The sequence below is a fragment of the Chiloscyllium plagiosum genome, unplaced genomic scaffold, assembly GCF_037043375.1.
Source record: "Chiloscyllium plagiosum isolate Xiang-an unplaced genomic scaffold, Cpla_swu_hap1 HiC_scaffold_13, whole genome shotgun sequence".
Classification (NCBI taxonomy): domain Eukaryota; kingdom Metazoa; phylum Chordata; class Chondrichthyes; order Orectolobiformes; family Hemiscylliidae; genus Chiloscyllium; species Chiloscyllium plagiosum.
The window spans coordinates 78,308,116-78,328,446 of record NW_028270151.1 but is presented as its reverse complement, the minus strand read 5'-3'; the positions used below and the strand labels follow the sequence as shown (position 1 = coordinate 78,328,446).

Here is a 20,331-nt window from a genome sequence, read left to right as displayed (position 1 = left end):
AGCCGTGAACCTGCACAGTTACTGCCTTTGCTGTTTGAATTTGTGTATCGCTGGACATTGGAGTTCATCTAGGAAAGTTAACAAACAGTGAAATTCACAACTAATCTTGGAGGAACCTATTTGGGAGATGTCACAACACAGAAACAGACAAGTGAATATTTTTAAGTATGGCCTTACAGTAAGTCTGTAGTAGTGGGTAGAGTGGGTTCTTTCTTGATTATATGTTTATTGAGCTATGTCTCTTGTTTAAACTTAAAAAAAAATGCCATAAATATTAAGTTAGCCTGGAGCAGTGTTTTCTGGAGGAATAAGACAGTGCTATTTTCTGGGTCTGCAGATTGAAAGAAGCAAAAATGGCCTGGAGTAGAGTGATATGCTCTTCCTGTCGGATGTGGGAGTTCAGGGAGAGTTACTGAGGATTATATCTGCAATAAATGCCATTGGTTGCGAATCCTATCAGATCGAATGGATCGGTTGGAGAGACAGTTAGAGGCAATGAGGAATTTACAAGAGCAAGAGGATGTGATGGATGGCAGTTATAGAAAAGGAGAAAAGTTGCAGATACAGTCACATAGATGGGTTAACTCCAGGAAAGGTATGAGAAGCAGGCAGGTAGTATAGCAGTCTTCTGTGGCTGTCCCCATTTCAAACAAGTATGCTGTTTTGGAAAATGTAGGTGGTAATAGATTCTCAGGGGAACATAGCACAGCCAGCCTGGTTTCTGATATCGAGACTGTCTCTTTTGCAATGAGGGGTACGTTGGGTTTCAAGAGATCAATTGTGTTAGGGGACTCTCTAGTCTGAGGTACAGACAGATGTTTAGATTAGATTAGATTACTTACAGTGTGGAAACAGGCCCTTCGGCCCAACAAGCCTACACCGACCCTCCGAAGAGCAACCCACCCAGACCCATTCCCCTACATTCACCCCTTCACCTAACACTATGGGCAATTTAGCATGGCCAATTCACCTAACCTGCACATTTTGAAATTGTGGGAGGAAACCGGAGCACCCAGAGGAAACCCACACAGACACAGGGAGAATGTGCAAACTCCACACAGACAGTTGCCTGAGGTGGGAATTGAACCCGGGGCTCTGGCGCTGTGAGGCAGTAGTACTAACCACTGCGCCACCGTGCCCGCCCACATTTCTGTGGTCAGCCGTGAAAAATCAGGATAGTATGTTGCTTCCCTAGTGCCAGGATCAAGGATGTCTCAGAGAAGGTGCAGAATGTTCTCAAGGGGAAGGGACTAACAGGAGGTCATTGTACACATTGGAAACAATGACATAGGAAGGGAAAAGGATGAGATTCTGAAGGGAGAATATAGAGGTCTTCGAGTAGTAATATCTGGATTACTCCTGATGCTGCGATCTAGTGAGGGTAGGAATAGGAGGATAGAGCAGATGAATGCATGGCTGAGGGACTGGTGTATGGGAGAAGGGTTCACATTTTTGGATCATTGGAACCTCTTCTGGGGTAGAAGTAACCTGTACAAGAAGGACAGATTGCACCTGAATTGGGAGGGACTGGCAGGGAGATTTGCTCGAGCTGCTCTGGAGGATTTAAACTAGTAAGGTGGCAGAGTGGGACCCAGGGAGATATTGAGGAAAGAGATCAATATGAGACTGGTACACTTGAGAAAAGAAGCGAGTCAAACAGTTGGGGCAGGCAGGGACAAGGCAGATAACAAGGTTGGTCTGATAAATTAAACTGCATTTATTTCATTGCAAGAAGCCTAACAGTGAAGGCAGGTGAACTCAGAGCATGGTTAGGAACATGGAATTGGGATATCATAGCAATTACAGAAACAGGGCTCAGGGATGGACAGAACTGGCAGCTTAATGTTCCAGGATACAAATGCTACAGGAAGGACAGAAAGGGAGGCAAGAGAGGAGGGTGAGTGGTGTTTTTGATAAGGGATAGCATTACAGCTGTGCTGAGGGAGGATATTCCCAGAAATACAGCCAAGGAAGCTATTTGGGTGGAACTGAGAAATAAGAAAGGGGTGATCACGTTATTGGGATTCTATTATATACCCCCTAATAGTCAGAGGGAAATTGAGAAACAAATTTGTAAGGAGATCTCAGTTATTTGTAAGAATAATAGGGTGGTTATAGTAGGGGATTTTAACTTTCCAAACATAGACTGGGACTGCCATAGTGTTAAGGGTTTACATGGAGAGGAATTTGTTAAGTAGGTACAAGAAAATTTTCTGATTCAATATGTGGATGTGCCTACCAGAGAAGGTGCAAAACTTGATCTACTCTTGGGAAATAAAGCAGGGAGAGTGACTGAGGTGTCAGTGGGGGAGCACTTTGGCGCCAGTGACCATAATTTTATTAGTTTTAAAATAGTGATGGAAAAGGATAGACCAGATCTAAAAGTTGAAGTTCTAAATTGGAGAAAGGCCAATTTTGACGGTATTAGGCAGAACTTTCAAAAGCTGATTGGGGGCAGATTTTCGCAGGTAAAGGGAGGGCTGGAAAATGGGAAATCTTCAGAAATGAGATAACGAGAGTCCAGAGAAAGTATATTCCTGTTAGGGTGAAGGGAATGCTGGATGACTAAAGAAATTGAGATTTTGGTTAAGAAAAAGAAGGAAGCATATGTCAGGTATAGACAGGATAGATCAAGTGAATCCTAAGAAGAGTATAAAGACAGTAGGAGTATACTTAAGAGGGAACTTGGGAGGACAGAAAGGGGACATGAGATAGCTTTGGCAAATAAAATTAAGGAGAATCCAAAGGGTTTTTACAAATACATTAAGGACAAAAGGGTAACTAGGGAGAGAATAGAGCCCCTCAAAGATCAGCAAGGTGGCCTTTGTATGGAGCCGCAGGAGATGGGGAAGATAGTAAACGAGTATTTTGCATCATTATTTACTGTGGAAAAGGACACTGGAGGTATAGAATGTAGGGAAATAGATGGTGACATCTTGAAAAATGTCCATATTACAGAGGAGGAAGTGCTGCATAAACATGGAGAAATCCCCAAGACCTGATCAGGTGTATCTGATGGGAAAGTGATTGCTGTGCCCCTTGCTGAGATATTTATATCATCGGTAGTCACAAGTGAGGTGCCGGAAGACTGGAAGTTAGCTAACGTGGTGCCATTGTTTAAGAAGGGTGTTAAGAACAAGCCAGGGAACTATAGACCAGTGAGCCTGACGTCTGTGGTGGGCAAATTGTTGGAGGGAATCCTGAGGGACAGGGTGTAGATGTATTTGGAAAGGCAAGGACTGATTGGGGTAGTCAACATGGAGCGTGAACTTGATTGAGCTTTGTGAAGAAGTAACAAAGAGGATTGATGAGGGCAGAGCATTGAACGTGATCTATGCGGACTTCAGTAAACCGTTCAACAAGATTCAAGAGTAGTTAGCAAGGTTAGATCTCTCGGAATACAGGGGGAACTAGACATTTGGATACAGAACTGGCTCAAAGGTAGAAGACAGAGGGTGGTGGTGTAGGATTGTTTTTCAGATTGGAGGCCTATGACCAGTGGAGTGCCACAAGGATCAGTGCTGGGTCCACTACTTTTCGTTATTTATATAAATGATTTGGATGTGAGTATAAGAGGCATAGTTATTAAGCTTGCAGATGACACCAAAATTGGAGGTGTAGTGGACAGCGAAGAGGGTTACCTCAGATTACAACTGGATCTTGATCAGATGGGCCACTGGGCTGAGAAGTGGCAGATGGAGTCTAATTTAGATAAATTCAAGGTACTTCATTTTGGGAAAGCAAATCTCAGCAGGACTTACAAACTTAATGGTAAGGTCGTAGAAAGAGTTACTGAACAAAGAGACCTTGGAGTGCACGTTCATAGCTCCTTGAAAGTCGAGTCGCAGGTAGATAGGATAGTGAAGAAGGCATTTGGTATGCTTTCCTTTACTGGTCAAGAGTATTGAGTACAGGAGTTGGGAGGTCATGTTGCGACTGTACAAGACATTGGTTCGGCCACTTTTAGAATATTATGTGCGATACTGGTCTCCTTCCTATTGAAAGGATGTTGTGAAACTTGAAAGGGTTCAGAAAAGATTTACAAGGATGTTGCCAGGGTTGGAGGAGACGCTGAACAGGCTGGGGCTGTTTTCCCTGGAGCGTCGGAGGCTGAGGGGTGACCTTATAGAGGTTTATAAAATTATGAGGGGCATGGATGGGATAAATAGACAAGGTCTTTTCCCTGGGGGGGGGGGGGGGAGTCCAGAATTAGAGGGCATAGGTTAAGGGTGAGAAAGGAATGATGTAAAATAGACCTAAGGGGCAATGTTTTCACGTAAAGGGTGATACCTTTATGGAATGAGCTGCCAGAGGAAGTGGTGGAGGCTGGTACAATTGCAGCATTTAAAAGATGTCTGGATGAGTATATGAGAAGGAAGGATTTGGAGGGATATGGGCTGGGTGCTGGCAGGTGGGACTAGATTGGGTTGGGATATCTGGTCGGCATGGACGAGTTGGACCAAAGGGTCTGTTTCCATGCTATACATCTCTATGATTCTATGACTTATGCCCTTTCATCTCGTTTACCACGCATCTCAATTTAAATTCTCTCAATATGTAAAATTATGTGACACCTGTGAATTAAAACAGGAGATGCAAATTCCTTGGTGCAAACTCAGTTACCTGGTTTTTATATCTTTCAACAAAATGGTACCTTCAAAACAGACTCTTTATTTTGGTCTCACAAAGCTGCAACCATTTTAGGGTCATGTTCCTTTCTCTTTACAACTATATCATTCCATATAAGGTCACAGGTGTAACAATCAAACAATGGAAATTAAACTTTGTCCATATTTACCACTATCGTAACATAAGTTTCATTTTGAGTTTTAATTCCTTGTTGAACCATGTGTTGCATCATCCGTTCCAGTGGAGCTGATGCTATTATTCTGCCATAGTCATCTCCCATTCGAAGATTTCCTATTGTTTCTCATTTCCAATTTTTCTTTCCTATTTATTTAGCCTCATTCCTTTCTCCTTAGTTACTGGAATGTGAGCGATACTGAGAAAGGCTAGACTTATTGCCCATCTTTGAAAAGTTGGTAGGGGGCCCCCTCCTTGAACAGTCATGAAGAGTAGCATTAGTCTCAGTTGAAATGTGTCATTTGTGTTCCTTCATTTTGTTTTGGTTACAAACCTATTGATGTTATGATATCTGTGCCCGAGAACTTGGCACCTGTTTACATTATTATTTGCTGCGCCTCATTTGATAAATGTTCCCTGACTTTTGAGGACTAGGGAGGAGGTGGAGTGGACAAGGTGGGAGGCCGAGCAGTGGAATACATAGCTAACAGTCTTGCGTTTAGACACTCTATCATTCTGCCTTTTGCACATTCCGATCACATAATTTACACAATTACACCCTTGCTCCCCGGAACTCCACCCCCCTACTATTGCATAAATGCTGCTCTTTCCACAGTTCACATCAGCTCTAATGAAATCCTCTAGACTTGAAATGTTAGCTTGCGCTCTCCACAGATGCTCTCTGACCCACTGTGATTTCGAGCATTTTTGTTTTCAGTACTGATTCCAGTATTTGCAGTAATTTGCTCTTATATAGCTAATAAAGGTGGATTGCAACTTAAAAAAGGAAAATGCTTGTGTAAACAGCAAATGAACACTCATACAGATGAGTGTCAAACATGGTATTTTATTGTAGGAATAAAACAGATTGTATCTTCCTTGGAAAGCAACTCTGTATGAGAGGAGCAGAGGGATCTGGCAGTATGGATGTTCATATTATTAGTAGTAGGAGTACTGATTAATAATCCATAAAAGTGCAAACAAAACACTATGTATCATTTCTAGTAGTATAGCAACAACTGTTCTGCTTCTATATTATAGAAAGGACATGGAGGTTACACAGAAGATTCGTAAGAATGATACTAGAAGTGAGCAGTTAAATCTGTCAGGAAAGATGGAATAGGCTAGCACCCCTTTCTTTTGAAGAGAAGCATGACCTCATGGTCTTGAATATTTTGAAAGTACAGACATAGAAATGATGATTCAATTTGCAAGAGATACCAGTACCATGGGCTATCAATATAAGGCATTCATTTATAAATCCTGCATGGAATTTGGTGAAGTAATTAAGAGTGTGAAACATGGAATAATTGAGATGTTCAGCAGACTGCATTTAAGGGGATGCTCAGTAAATATGAGGTAGAAAGGAACACGCATACTGGGGTTAAATGACAAGGAGTTGGGGGAAAGTCATGTGGAGAATAAACAGAGCTATGAACCTGTTGTGTTGAAGGCCCTGTATCTGTGATATTGATACTATGTGTAACCCTTACTACTTATCCACGCATTGCCTAAACTGCTTCCCAAACCTTTCCCCACTGTGACTCCATTTTCAAGGCATGAAAATTGTTGCAACAACTCAGAGTGTGTACTGGAGAACTGGGTGTATTTGGGGAAAGAAGGACCTACTTATGAGATCCCGAGGAGGGCTGTCGGCCATAACTATTTTGCAGTTTGTAACTGTAAAATTTCAGTTCAGTTGTGGCCCTGACCCCACTTTGGAAAGGCATGCTCTAGCTATTCCCCCAGGCTTATGTTATCTAATTACCCGACAGTTACTTAGATTGAATCCAGTTTTACTACTTTATTAGGTAATACTCCAGAAAGTATATCAGAGAGATCTCTTTGTTACCCTTTAGATAATTTCCATTTCAATTTATCTTTGGATACCCTAAGCCACCTGTCAGTTTGAGATTGAACTGAGAGTTCTGCAAAATGTCATGGAATTGGACCCCACTCCCCCCCACAACATGGTCCTCACAACTCGCAAATACACCCCATCACGGCCACTTCATCCTCCTGTCCTTGCCCTAGTATTTCATCGGATATTCATTCTTTGAGGAGTGAAATTATATCATGAGTGTTGGGATGCACCATAGCCTCTCAAGATGACTCTGCATATGCAACGTATTTGCCGAGAACCAGGGAATGAGACTGAGTTCAGTCCATGGTCCACAGGCCAATTATAATGTGATCACCATTCTGGTCATCCAACTCTGCACAGGCAATCGATTTTAGTCATACAGACCCTCCGTACAATCTGTCCATGCTGAACATTATCCAAAACTAAGGTAATCCCACCTGCCTGCTCCTGGCCCATATCCCTTCAAACCTTTCCTATTCATCCAAATGTCTTTTAAATTGTAATTATACCACATCCACCACTTCCTCAGGAAGTTCATTCCATCTTGGGACTCAATGACTTAATAGAATCAATGCAAATTGCCTTATTTAATACAGTGCATGGACAGGAGCTTTGATTTTGCAGCTTATGGTGTCAGGAGTGAGGCATAACTAAATTCTTCCCTTGATGTACATCTCTATGACTCTATGACTATAATGGGGAAAGATCATTGTTCCATTACAGAACTATGGTGGACCCAGATCTTCCTGGCTAACAAGGGAGCACCATATTCCACATGGAAACATGTTGTTGTGGTGTGCATTGTAATTGGTAAATTTGAATCTAATAAAGTAAGAAATTGCAAGGTTACTTTCTTTCTTGGCATTACAACTTCCCAATTATTTCACAGCCAGTGAAGCATTTTTAAAATTTTGGAGTATATGATACAACAGAGTCAGTTTGCACATAGGAAGGTGCCACAAGCAGCTTTGTCACAGTCACAGACTGTTTCCATGAGGTATACACATTGGCCAGGACTCTGACTTTGTGCCATATGCCAGTTACTGTGTGCCTGAGAGAATAGGCAGGGACTCGGTTTCATGACTCATTGAATGACGAAACTCCAGCAGAGCAGCACCCCTTTAGTTCTGTCCGGAACGGGCTTGAATCCACATTTTTCTCACTTGGAAGCCAGCATTTGCGTTTTGTTTTGGGACAACAGAATAATTACTAACTTATTCTTTCACAATGAAACAATAGGGGGTGTGCATCAAAATAATGAATACTCACTAGGTAATAATGTTTATTCGTCACTAATGGGAGGAGAGGCCTCACTATTTCAAAATCCTTTCACATCTCTCACCTTCTCCTATTTGGCTTTGCCCAGTTTCACATATCAATTGACATATCTGGGGTCTGTGCTTTTTATTTTGGCATTTTTCTCAGCTGAGCTACTTCTATATTTTCCTGGTGCCCTCTGTTTAAAGCAATTTTTTAAAAATTGGAGCAGATATTTGAACTTCAGTCATTAAGCTAGCCAGACCGTGTTCAGAATGAACATGCAGCCGAGGTGTTGCCTTGTAACACTGTGGTAATTGTTTTGCCCTTCTGTCAGAGAGCCATTGGTTCAAATTGGTTCAGAGAACACAGTCTAGACAGACAATTCAGTGCATTGTTAAGTTCAGTACTGTTCAAAGTGTGACCTTTTGAATGAGATGCTAAAACAAAACCTTAGCCATCCATTCAGCAGGATGTTAAAGCTCCCAAGCCACTCTCTTAAGAAACAAAAGCAGAAATTGCTGGAAAAACTCAGCAGTTTGACAATGCCTATGGAGATAATGTTTCGGGGGTCACTGGACCTGAAATGTTAATTCTGCTTTCTCTCCACAGACTCCGCCAGCCCTGCTGAGTTTCTCCAGCTATTTCTGTTTTGTTTCAGATTTCCAGCATCCGCAGGTCTTTGATTTTCCTGTCCACTATTTTGGAAGTGAGGCGTTCTCTTAATGTCTGGCCAGTATTTATCTGTAAAACGACAAAAAGAAGAAGGTAATGGATCATTTATTCCATTACTTCGGAATTTGGTTGCAAATTAGCAACTGCATTTGGGTATATGACAACAGAACTTACATTTAAAGAGTAATTCATTTTGCTGAGATGTATTTGGAAAGACCTTGAGGATGCAAAAGAGGCTATGTTAAATGCAATTAATTTCTTGACTTGAACCAGTAGTCATTAACATTTGATCTACTGGAGTTGACTTACGGGTGAATTGTGAATTGTATTGAGTATAGCAGCCATTTCTGTGGGAATCTACAGTCTAAGCAGTGGATATTTGAGAGGAATAGTATTGATGATGTTTGGCTGGGGATGGATCAGAAGGTGAGGGGCAAAAATGAGCTAAAGTTGAGAATCTGTGGAAAGCAGGCAAATGCTATTAGAAGTTTTTCAGCAGTAAAACATGTGTCTCCTCTGTTCGTGATAATCGTTAGCAGTCATTTGAAATAAATAAACAGATAAGGTTTTTGGCTGTCCCTTGTAGGTCATCATCAAGCAGGAACCAGGGGAAACAGTGGCTCAGCAGTCAGGAGTCACAGCTGTGTCTACGCAGCAGGCTGTGCAGCAGTTTGTGACTGTGAAGGGTGGCCAGGTGATTGCAGTTTCTCCACAGAAACACAGCAGCGGACTTGGGACAGGAGTTACCCAGACCAAGGTAAGGTTTCTGAAGTGAACTCTCATGGAACAGCTTGAGCAGACTGCAGACAAGGAGCTGCTGGGCATTCATTGGAAGAGTGGAACTATGTGGTCACTGAGCACCCTGTTGGATGCCATCACTGATACTCAGCACATGTGAGAACTTGCTCATCTGCTCATGTCATAAATAGGTGCCTTTGGAGGACACTATTAACCCAGAGGGCCGTTCTAATGTACTTGGTCAGAGGTTCAAACCCTACCATGACCCCTCTGGAATCTAAAATTAAATTCTAAAAGTGAAAGCTCATTTGATAATGGTAACCATGAAACTTATCGTAGGTTGTCATTAAAGCCTATCTGATTTGCTTGTGCCTTTTAGGAAGGATAACTGCATTGCAGCTGACTCTTAAATGCTGCCTGAAATGCGAGATACTCAGTTCAAGGTCACTTAGGAATGGATAGCAAATGCTGATCTTGCCAATGATAATCTAATTCCATAAAAGGACAAATATAAAACATAAATGTTCTGAATTAAAAGAATGATATCACTACAAGCTAGGAATTTCTGTGAATGGATGTAATTCCAAAACAGACTTCTAATGATATCAGAGCTTGTATGTGGATAAATAAGCAGCCTTTGACTTAGTGATAATTTGATTGAATCTGGTTGGACAGATTGAGATTTAGAGCAACATCTGGGAAATATTTCTACAATTCCCAAAAATAATCAGGCAACTCACTAAAATTAAGGGGAGGCAATGACCTAGTGGTATTATTACTGGACTGTTAATCCAGGCCCCGGTAATGTTCTGGGGACCTGTGTTCAAATCCCGCCACAGCAGATGATGGAGTCTAATGATGACCATGAATTCATTGTCGATTATTTGAAAAACCCATCTGGTTCATTAATGACCTTAAGGGAAGGAAACTGCCATCCTTACCTGACCTAAAGGTGACTCCAGACCCACAGCAATATAGTTAACTTCTAACTGCTCTCTGGACAATTAGGCATGGGCAATAAATGTTGGTCTAGCCAGCACTGCTCTCATCCTGTGAATGAATAAAAAAATACTGCATTAGTTCAGAACAATAATCAGAGCAATAATCAGAGCAATAATCAAACCCTGTCTAACCACAGCAAATTGAGCGACTTCTGCACTTAAGAACTCATCCAGCTCCCTTTTTGAAAGACCGATAATCTAAAACTAGAAATATTCCCCCTCTGTAGTTTAGCATTTGTTTTTATACTTCATATGTATGATCTCTAGTATTCCCATTTCTATTTAACTCTCAAAGTACCAACATAAATTACCATTGGTTCAGTTGTTTTAATAACAGGAATAGGCCATTCAGCCCCTCCAAACCTGCTCCATTATTCCATTACAACCTGGCTGATTAGCACCTCATTGTTAGCCACTAACAGTCCCCATTGGCAGCTGTTCATTCTCCTAGGCTGACCATTATCCACTCCTTTTGTCTGTCAACTATTCTTTCTTTCAGCTATATCTCCACCTATCATTTATTCATATCCGTTCCCCCTACCCTACCTTCTGTGTAAAAACCATCTTTTTCCTAGCTACCATCAGTTCTAAGAAGGGTCACTCATCCCGAAAAGTTAACTCTGATTTCTCTCCATAGATACAGCCAGGCCTGCTGAGCTTTTCCAGCAATTTCTGTTTTTGTTTCTGATTTGCACCTCAACTCTGTTTATCGCCTTTGTTCCATACCTCATGATACCCTTACTAGCAAAACATCTGTAGATCTCATTCTTGAAATCTTGAATTGTAGCCCCAGTGTCCACAGTGGTCGTTAAGGAAGTTACTCCTGAGTTCCCCATTGTGTTTATTATCCTTGTTTATTTGGAGGGCACAAATGGTGCCAGCTCAGTATGATTTTAAAATACCATTTGCTCGCCTACAGGTCGTTGGGATCCCAGTGGGCTCGACCTTGCAGCCAGTGGTGAAGCAGGCAGTGGCACTCAGTGGCGGACAGATAATTGTTGCCAAACCAGGCACCACCGTAGCCCGGGCTGTCAGTCAGAAGCAGATTGTGGCGCAGGGGGTGGCGAAGGCTGTTGTGAGTGGAGCAAGCGGAACCATTGTTGCAGCACCCGTGCAGGCAGTCACCAAGTCTCAGAGTTCGTCCACTGTGCAAAAATCAGGTTCACAAGGCTCGGGTAGGAAGAACTACTTAATCTCTGCTTCTGTAGTGGTGAGTCTTAGCAATGGATTTTAATCAGCTATGTTCTTTCTGATGATGTATCTGTGACTGCTACGCAATGGCTGCTTCTGGCATGAGCACACATTGTTAGTGGAGCTGAAAAGCAGGATTGTATTCAGTTTGCCATTGACTGTGCTTCTGCTAGTGTAGAATGTCTCTGTTGTTCATAGTCAAACTGTAAAGGAGTTCTTCTTCTCCACACTCAAGGAAAGTTTTAAGTTTTTAACTTTAGGCATATTTTACTACATCTCCCAATCAATTGAGCCACCCATTTTGCATCACTTCCAATTTTCATTCACATCTGATGAAATCAAAATCCAAGGAAAATGTATAATGGGTAGCTGATTCAGTGTTACCCATTTTATACCATCCCTCCACCTGAATGCATTGTTCATCATGAATTGCAACTCAGTCTTCACAGTACAGTTGGAACTTCAATTGGACAAAAACACTTTCAAAGTGCCTGGAGTGTCAGAGGCTGAGGGGTGACCTTACAGAGGGTTATAAAATAATGGGGATGAATAGCCAAGGTCAGATAAGGATGGGGGAGTCCAAAACTAGAGGGCATAGGTTTAGGGTGAGATGGGAACGTTTTAAAAGGGACCCAAGTGACAACTTTTTCACACAGAGGGTGATGCGTGTGTGGAATAAGTTGCCAGAGGAAGTGGTGGAGGCTGTTACAATTACAGCATTTAAAAGGCATCTGGATGAGTACATGATTAAGAAAGGTTTAGAGGGATATGGGATATACTGGCATTTGGGAGGAGATTAGTTTAGGATATCTGGTTGGCATGGATGAGTTGGATCAAAGGGTCTGTTTCCATGCTGTACAGCTGTATGGCTCTAAGGCTGGCTCCATCTGAGGAAGTTAGTTGTGCCTGAATTTCTGTGTTTGGCCCAGTAACTACTCGGTACATATGAGCCGTGTAAAAATACTCATCACCATTGAAGTCATCGGCTATATCTTTCCGTCAGAGGGAAAATACTACAAAAGAGGGGAGCACCTCTTCACAGCGTGACATTAATTGAGTGTCAGCCAATTTTTCCAGCACTGGTTGAAGAAACATTGGGCCTGACAGGGCAATAGATTGCAACGCTATGGCGTGAGAATGGGAGATCGGGACTTACTAGTTAACCAAAGTACCTTCCCCCCACCAATATGATTCTATGATATTAAAAAGAAGAACTAATAACATTCTCCACCAGTTAATTGAGTAATTGTCCTCTACCTTTCGCACCTTGATGTGACGGGATTGCAGAGCTTAGATCTGATCTGTATGTTGTGGCATCACTTAGCCCTGTGTGTCACATACTGCATCCTCTGTTTAGTATTCACATAGTCATGTGTTGTAACTTCAACAAGTGGACATCTCATTTTAGGTGTGTCAAGTGTTACTCTTGGTACGTTCTCCTATACCCAATGAATTAAGGTTGATTGCCTAGCTTGATGATGATGGCAGCGTGAGGAGTATAGATTAGAGTGGTGCTGGAAAATCGACATTTCGGGCAATCTGTTCCTGATGAAGGGCTTTTGCCCGAAACGTTGATTTTCCTGCTCCTCGGATGCTGCCAGACCTGCTGTGCTTTTCCAGCACCACTCTAATCTAGACTCTGGTTTCCAGCATCTGGAGTCCTTGTTTTTACTTAGCGTGAGGAGTATGCCAGGCAGTGATTGTGCAAATTATGGTTCAAACAACTCTGTTCCTGCTTAAGGCCCACAGTGCCTCATAGATACCCAGTTTTGAGCTGCTGAATCTGTTGTAAATCAATACCATTTAGCACAGCTACCCATCCTTTTGTTGCCTCACAAAATGATAAAGGTCATTCTCAATGTGAAAATGGGACTTTGTCTCCATATTGACTGTGCTGTGATCATTCATATCCCTGCTGTCATAGACAGATGCACCTGCAGCAGTTAGATTGGTAAAAGCAAGGTTAGATATGTTTTCCTGTGTCATTGTTTCTTTCAGTACCTGCTACAGACCTAGTCTGGTAAGTATGGCTTTCAGAACTAGTGATTGACACTAAGAGTTCAGCAAACTCTGTTATGGTATGCTCAGTCTGATATTGTTGAAGGTGTTGCACCTCACCAGGATAGCATGTTGGAAATCAAACCCTGCTATTCCTGGAGTTGTCATGAAAGTTATAATATAATCAATCCCCCTATTTAATCTGTCTTTTAACAGGTTGACAGAAGACCGGGGCCAGGGTTCTATACTTAGTAAGAGTTGCTATTTATTACAAATAAATAGACTCGAGCTACATGTGAAAAAAATTATAAACTGTTGGCTTATAACTCTACTTATAAACCATCCCTGACACACCCACTCGCGCACACGCACACACACAAAATCTAGGTGTTAGGGTGGAGAGGGAACATGCTAACGTCAATCAGAGCATTGCTTCGTATTCTCCCTTCTCTGAATGCTTTTATTTGTTTTCAGGAGGCAAAGTGTGACTGGTTCACACCCATAAAGACCTCTGACTTATTGCTTAATTAGAGCTTACGGAAGCTGCTGAAGGAAAGTAAACTGTTTTTCTTCACAATTAAAGTGTTTTCTTCCTGCATCGATCTGGTAGCTTAGAACAGAGAACATAGAAGAATACAGCGCAGTACAGGCCCTTTGGCCCTCGATGTTGCGCCGACCCAAGCCCACCTAACCTATACTAACCCACTATCCTCCATATACCTATCCAATGCCCGCTTAAATGCCCATAAAGAGGGAGAGTCCACCACTGCTACTGGCAGGGCATTCCATGAACTTACGACTCGCTGAGTGAAGAACCTACCCCTAACTTCAGTCCTATATCTACCCCCCCTTAATTTAAAGCTATGCCCCCTTGTAATACCCGACTCCATACGCGGGAAAAGGTTCACACTGTCAACCCTATCTAACCCCCTAATCATCTTGTACACCTCAATCAAGTCACCCCTAAACCTTCTTTTCTCTAATGAAAACAGCCCCAAGTGTCACAGTCTTTCTTCATACGATCTTCCTTCCATACCAGGCAACATCCTGGTAAACCTCCTCTGCACCCGTTCCAGTGCCTCCACATCCTTCCTATAGTATGGCGACCAAAACTGCACACAATATTCCAGATGCGGCCGCACCAGAGTCTTATACAACTGCATCATGACCTCAGGACTCCGGAACTCAATTCCTCTACCAATAAAAGCCAGTACGCCATATGCCTTCCTCACCGCACTATTTACCTGGGTGGCAACTTTCAGAGATCTGTGTACATGGACACCAAGACCCCTCTGCTCATCCACACTACCAAGTATCCGACCATTAGCCCAGTACCCCATCTTTTTGTTATTCTTCCCAAAGTGAATCACCTCACACTTAGCTACATTGAATTCCATTTGCCACCTTTCTGCCCAGCTCTGCAGCTTCTCTATATCCTGCTGTAACCTGCCACATCCTTCCTCACTGTCAACAACTCCTCCGACTTTCGTATCATCCGCAAACTTGCTCACCCAACCTTCTAACCCCTCTTCCAGGTCATTTATAAAAATGACAAACAGCAATGGTCCCAAAACAGATCCTTGCGGAACACCGCTAGTGACGGCACTCCATGAAGAAACTTTGCCATCAACTACTACCCTCTGTCTTCTTCCAACCAGCCAATTCCTAATCCAAACCTCCAACTCACCCTCAATGCCATATCTCCGTATTTTCTGCAGTAGCCTACCATGGGGAATCTTATCAAACACCTTACTAAAATCCATATATACCACATCTACCGCTTTCCCCTCATCAACCTCCTTCGTCACCTTTTCAAAGAATTCAATAAGGTTTGTGAGGCACGACCTGCCCTTCACAAAACCATGCTGACTATCCTTGATCACATTATTCCTATCCAGATGTGCATAAATCCTATCCCTTACAATTCTCTCTAAGACTTTGCCCACAACAGAAGTGAGACTCACCGGCCTATAGTTACTAGGGTTATCCCTACTCCCCTTTTTGAACAAGGGAACCACATTTGCTATCCTCCAGTCTTCTGGCACTACTCCTGTAGACAAAGAGGACATAAAAATCAAGGCCAATGGCTCTGCAATCTCCTCCCTTGCTTCCCAGAGAATCCTAGGATAAATGCCATCAGGCCCAGGGGACTTATCTATTTTCACCTTTTCCAGGATTTCCAACACCTCTTCTCTACATACCTCAAAGCCATCCATTCTACTTATTTGTGACTCAGTATTCACATCAACGACAATGCCCTGTTCCTGAGTAAATACTGAAGAAAAGTATTCATTCAGTGTCTCCCCAATCTCTTCCGCCTCCATACGCAATTTCCCACTACTATCCTTGACTGGACCTATTCCTACCCTAGTCATTCTTTTATTCCTAACATACCTATAGAAAGCCTTAGGGTTTTCCCTAATCCTACCGACTAAGGACCTTTCATGTCCCCTCCTTGCTGCTCTTAGCTCTCTCTTCAGGTCCTTCCTGGCTACCCTATAACTCTCAATCGCCCCAATTGAACCTTCACGTCTCATCTTGAGATAGGCCGCCCTCTTCCATTTAACAAGGGATTCCAATTCCTTATTAAACCACGGCTCCCTCGCACGACCCTTTCCTCCCTGCCTGACAGGTACATAATTATCAAGGACACTCAATAGTTGCTCCTTGAACAAGCTCCACATATCATCTACACTCTTGCCTTGGAGTCTACTTTTCCAAGCCACACATCCTAAGTCATGCCTCACCGCATCATAATTTCCCTGACCCCAGCTATAACTCTTGCCCTGTAGTACACACTTATCCCTCTCCATCACGAGAGTAAAAATCACCGAATTATGATCACTATCCCCAAAGTGCTCACCTACCTCTAATTCTAACACCTGGCCTGGTTCGTTACCCAGAACCAAATCCAGTATGGCCTCACCTCTTGTTGGCCTGTCTACATATTGTGTCAGGAAACTCTCCTGCACACATTGAACAAACACTGACCCATCTAACGAACTTGAGCTATAGCTTTCCCAATCAATATCAGGAAAGTTAAAGTCCCCATAACAACCACCCTATTACTGTCACTCATCTCCTGAATCACCTTCCCTATCCTTTCTTCAATGATTCTAGGACTATTAGGAGGCCTGTAAAAGACTCCTAACAGGGTGACCTCACCTTTCCTATTCCTAACCTCAGCCCAAACTACCTCAGATGGCAAGTCCTCATCCATCGTCCTTTCCACCACTGTAATACTATCTTTGACAAGCAATGCCACACCTACCCCTCTTTTACCCCCACCTCTGACCCTACTAAAACATTTAAATCCTGGAACCTGCAACAGCCAATCCTGTCCCTGCTCTAGCCATGTCTCCGTAATAGCCACAACATCGAAGTCCCAGGTACCAACCCACGCTGCAAGTTCACCTACCTTATTTCGTATACTTCTTGCATTGAAGTATACACACTTCAAGCCACTTTCCTGTTTACAGGCACCCTCCTTTGAAATTGATGCCATGTTCCTAACCTCCCTACACTCCAGGCCCTGCACCCTGAAGCTACAATCTGGGTTCCCATGCCCCTGCAGAGTTAGTATAAACCCCCCCCCCAAGAGCACTAGCAAACCTCCCCCCAAGGATACTGGTGCCCCTCAGGTTCAGGTGTAGACCATCCTGTTTATAGAGGTCCCACCGTCCCCAGAAAGAACCTCAGTTATCCAAAAACCGGAATCCCTCCCTCCTGCACCATCCCTGTAGCCACGCATTTATGTGTTCTCTTTCCCTATTCCTCGAATCTCTATCACGTGGCACGGGTAACAAACCAGAGACAACAACTCTGTTCGTTCTAACTCTGAGCTTCCAACCTAGCTCCCTGAAAGCCTGTCTAACATCCTCGGCACTCCTCCTACCTATCTCGTTGGTGCCAATATGGACCACGACTTCGGGCTGCTCCCCCTCCCCCTCCAGGACCCGGAAAACACGATCAGAGACATCACGTACCCTTGCACCTGGGAGGCAACATACCAAACGTGAGTCTCTCTCGTTCCCACAAAACCGCCTATCTGTGCCCCGAACTATCGAGTCCCCAATTACTACTGCTCTGCTCTTCTTCACCCTTCCCTTCTGAGTAACGGGGACAGGCTCCGTGCCAGAGACCTGAGCCCCGTTACTTACCCCTGGTAAGTCATCCCCCCCACAAGTATCCAAAACGGTATACTTGTTCTTGAGGGGAACGGCCGCAGGGGGTCCCTGCACTGGCTGCTTCCTCCCAGTCCCCCTCACTGTCACCCATCTATCTGCCATCTTTGGAGTTACTACTTCCCTATAACTCTGATCTATGACCCCCTCTGCCTCCAGAATGATCCGAAGTTCATCCAACTCCAGCTCCAGTTCCCTAACACGGTCTTGGAGGAGCTGGAGATGGGTGCACTTCCTGCAAGTGTAATCGGCAGGGACGTCGATGGCATCCCTCACCTCATACATGTTGCAGGAGGAACATTGCACTGCCTTCACTGCCATCCCTCTAAAGCTAACTTTTATTTTAAAAAAAACTGGGTCTAAAGAATACAACAAGCAAAATTCAGCACTTACCTACTTACCACAACAGATGTTATTATTAGGTTAGAGGAGGAGGGCGGGTGGGAGGCACTACCCGTGTAGTGCCTCGGGTTCCTCTCCTTCGCGCTTTTAAAGGGGGAAAAAACCTACCCAGGTAAGCTTACACTAACTGCTTCCGGGTCTCGGCTGCCCCTCTGGTCGTCGTCACTTCCCCCTGGTGCTCCCGCTCTTTCTGTGAAGAGAGAGTGAAAGAAAAAAAAACACCGCTTCTCTGTATCTTGTTCATACCTCCAAGTTGTTCAGCTGTCTGAGAGCCAAACACATAATTGTTGTCAAGTAGAAGATCTTTGTCATTGCTCTGTTGAATAGTGACAGAATAGTGACCAGTTGTCAATCAGCTCCTTGTGGCTGGCTGAATCTCCATTTGTACACAACGCTTGGCTCTGGCTACTCTGCAAACCACCTGTCTATTGGTTAAACCACCAACTGTGTAAACAATACGTAGAATGAGTTTCAGGTTACTTGCTTTCCCAAAAGTGCAGCCATCCTCTGTTTTTAAGAGAGGTTTTTCTGATCAAAACAATTTATTTGATTGATTTACTGTCACGTGTATTATGTTTCAAAATGATTGGTTTATTTATTGTCACGTGTATCTTGTCACAAGATGCAGTGAAAAGTGTTGTATAGTATCACCACTCTCTGGCGCCATCTTAAAACACAGAAAAATAAGCCAAAGCATAGAACATAAAGACAGAGAAATCCCTACTTTTAGTCAGAATAACTCTGCATCAGGTGTAAGCAGTTCATACACTAAAGAGCGTAAGTAGCATTAAAAAAAGGTTTGGTGACTCACTGCTGAACTATGAAGACACTTATGCTTTGTATGGTTATCCCTGTTATGTCTTATACTTTCAACATCAGAAGACAGATGAATGTGTTTGCCTCTGGACAGATGTCTGCCATTGTGACATCTTTGAAGTGGTGATGTCACTAGTGTGCCTATTAATAGTATAACTTCTTGTTTTTAGTTTAAAAACAAATCCAAAACGAATGTCAGTTTGAAGACAGTGTAATCATATTTCACATCCAAGACAGCAGTCTGCTTGTAATCCTTTCAGACTCTGTATTACTGGTGATTAATGAACCCTCCAAAATTCTTTGAATAACTTATTTTTTAAAAAAAGCTGTGTCCTTAATAAATAAAATCTGATTTCTGAAAGGATTTTTTTTTCTCCGCTTTCATTAGAGTAGATTACCAGAAACTTAGTTCAAGAGCTAATTAGCACCTTAAAGAAGGTAGGGATTTCCAGAACTAGCTTACTGTTGAAGGCATGGGGGAGAAAATGAGGACTGCAGATGCTGAAGATCAGAGTCAAAGAGTGTGGTGCTAGAAAAGCACGGCCAGTCAAACAGTATCCGAGGAACAGGAGAATTGACGTTTTGAGTATAAACTCTTCATCAAGAATGGGGAGCTGGCCCAACGCAGCTGAGAGATAAATGGGAGAGGGTTGGGGCTGGAGGGAAGGTAGCTAAAGATAGGTAAATGAAATTGGGGATGAATGTGATAGCTTGGATAGGAGGGTGGAGCGAATAGATGGGAAGGAAGATGGATAGGTCAAGAGGGCTGTGCCGAGTTGGAAGGTTGGAGCTAGGAGGAGGTGGGGTGAAGGGAGTTGAGGAAACTGGTGAAATCCACACTGATCCCGTGTGGTTGCAGGGTCCCAACGGGGAAGATAAGGTGTTCTTCCTCCAGGCATCAGGTGGTAAGGGTTTGGCAGTGGAGGAGGCCCAGAACTTGCATGTCCTTGGCAGAGTGGGAGGAGGAGTTGAAGTGTTTGACCACAGGGCAGTGGGGTTGTTTCGTGCGTGTGTTCCACAGATTTTCTCTGAAGCATTTCGCAAGTAGGTGTCCTGTCTCGCTAATGTAGAGGAGAGTACATTGGAAGCAACGGATACAGTAGATGACATGTATGGAGGTGCAGGTAAATCTCTGATGGATGTGGAAGGCTCTTTTGGGGTCTTGACTGAGATAAGGGGGGAGGTGTGGGTGCAGGTTTTGCAGTGCTTGTGACAGAGGAAGGTGTTGGGAGGGGAGGGTGGGCTGCGTGGACCTAACAAGGGAGTCGCGGAAGGAACAGTCTTTACCGGATGCAGGTAGGGGTGGGGAGGGAAATATATCCCTGGTGGTGGGGTCAGTTTGTAGGTGGCAGAAATAGCAAAGAATAATGTGATGTATCCGGAAGTTGGTGGGGTGAAAGGT

At 43.4% G+C, this 20,331-nt stretch overlaps 1 protein-coding gene and 1 long non-coding RNA gene across 12 annotated transcripts in view; one reads left to right on the top strand and one right to left on the bottom strand.

Annotated features, from left to right (window-relative positions):
- Positions 1 to 20,331, top strand: part of yeats2 (YEATS domain containing 2) — a 139,064-nt gene that overhangs the window by 63,084 nt on the left and 55,649 nt on the right. For all 11 annotated transcript variants that reach the window (XM_087993786.1, XM_087993785.1, XM_087993794.1 and 8 more), the window contains 2 exons: positions 9,186 to 9,356; positions 11,258 to 11,513. In XM_087993786.1, coding sequence (XP_087849912.1) covers positions 9,186 to 9,356; positions 11,258 to 11,513 — 427 coding nt within the window. The remainder of the gene's footprint in view (positions 1 to 9,185; positions 9,357 to 11,257; positions 11,514 to 20,331) is intronic.
- Positions 7,745 to 18,740, bottom strand: LOC148148352 (uncharacterized). The gene is made up of 3 exons (XR_015759225.1): positions 18,360 to 18,740; positions 10,279 to 10,387; positions 7,745 to 8,668 (listed from the first exon to the last, which is right to left on the bottom strand). It is a non-coding gene; the product is annotated as an uncharacterized LOC148148352 (long non-coding RNA).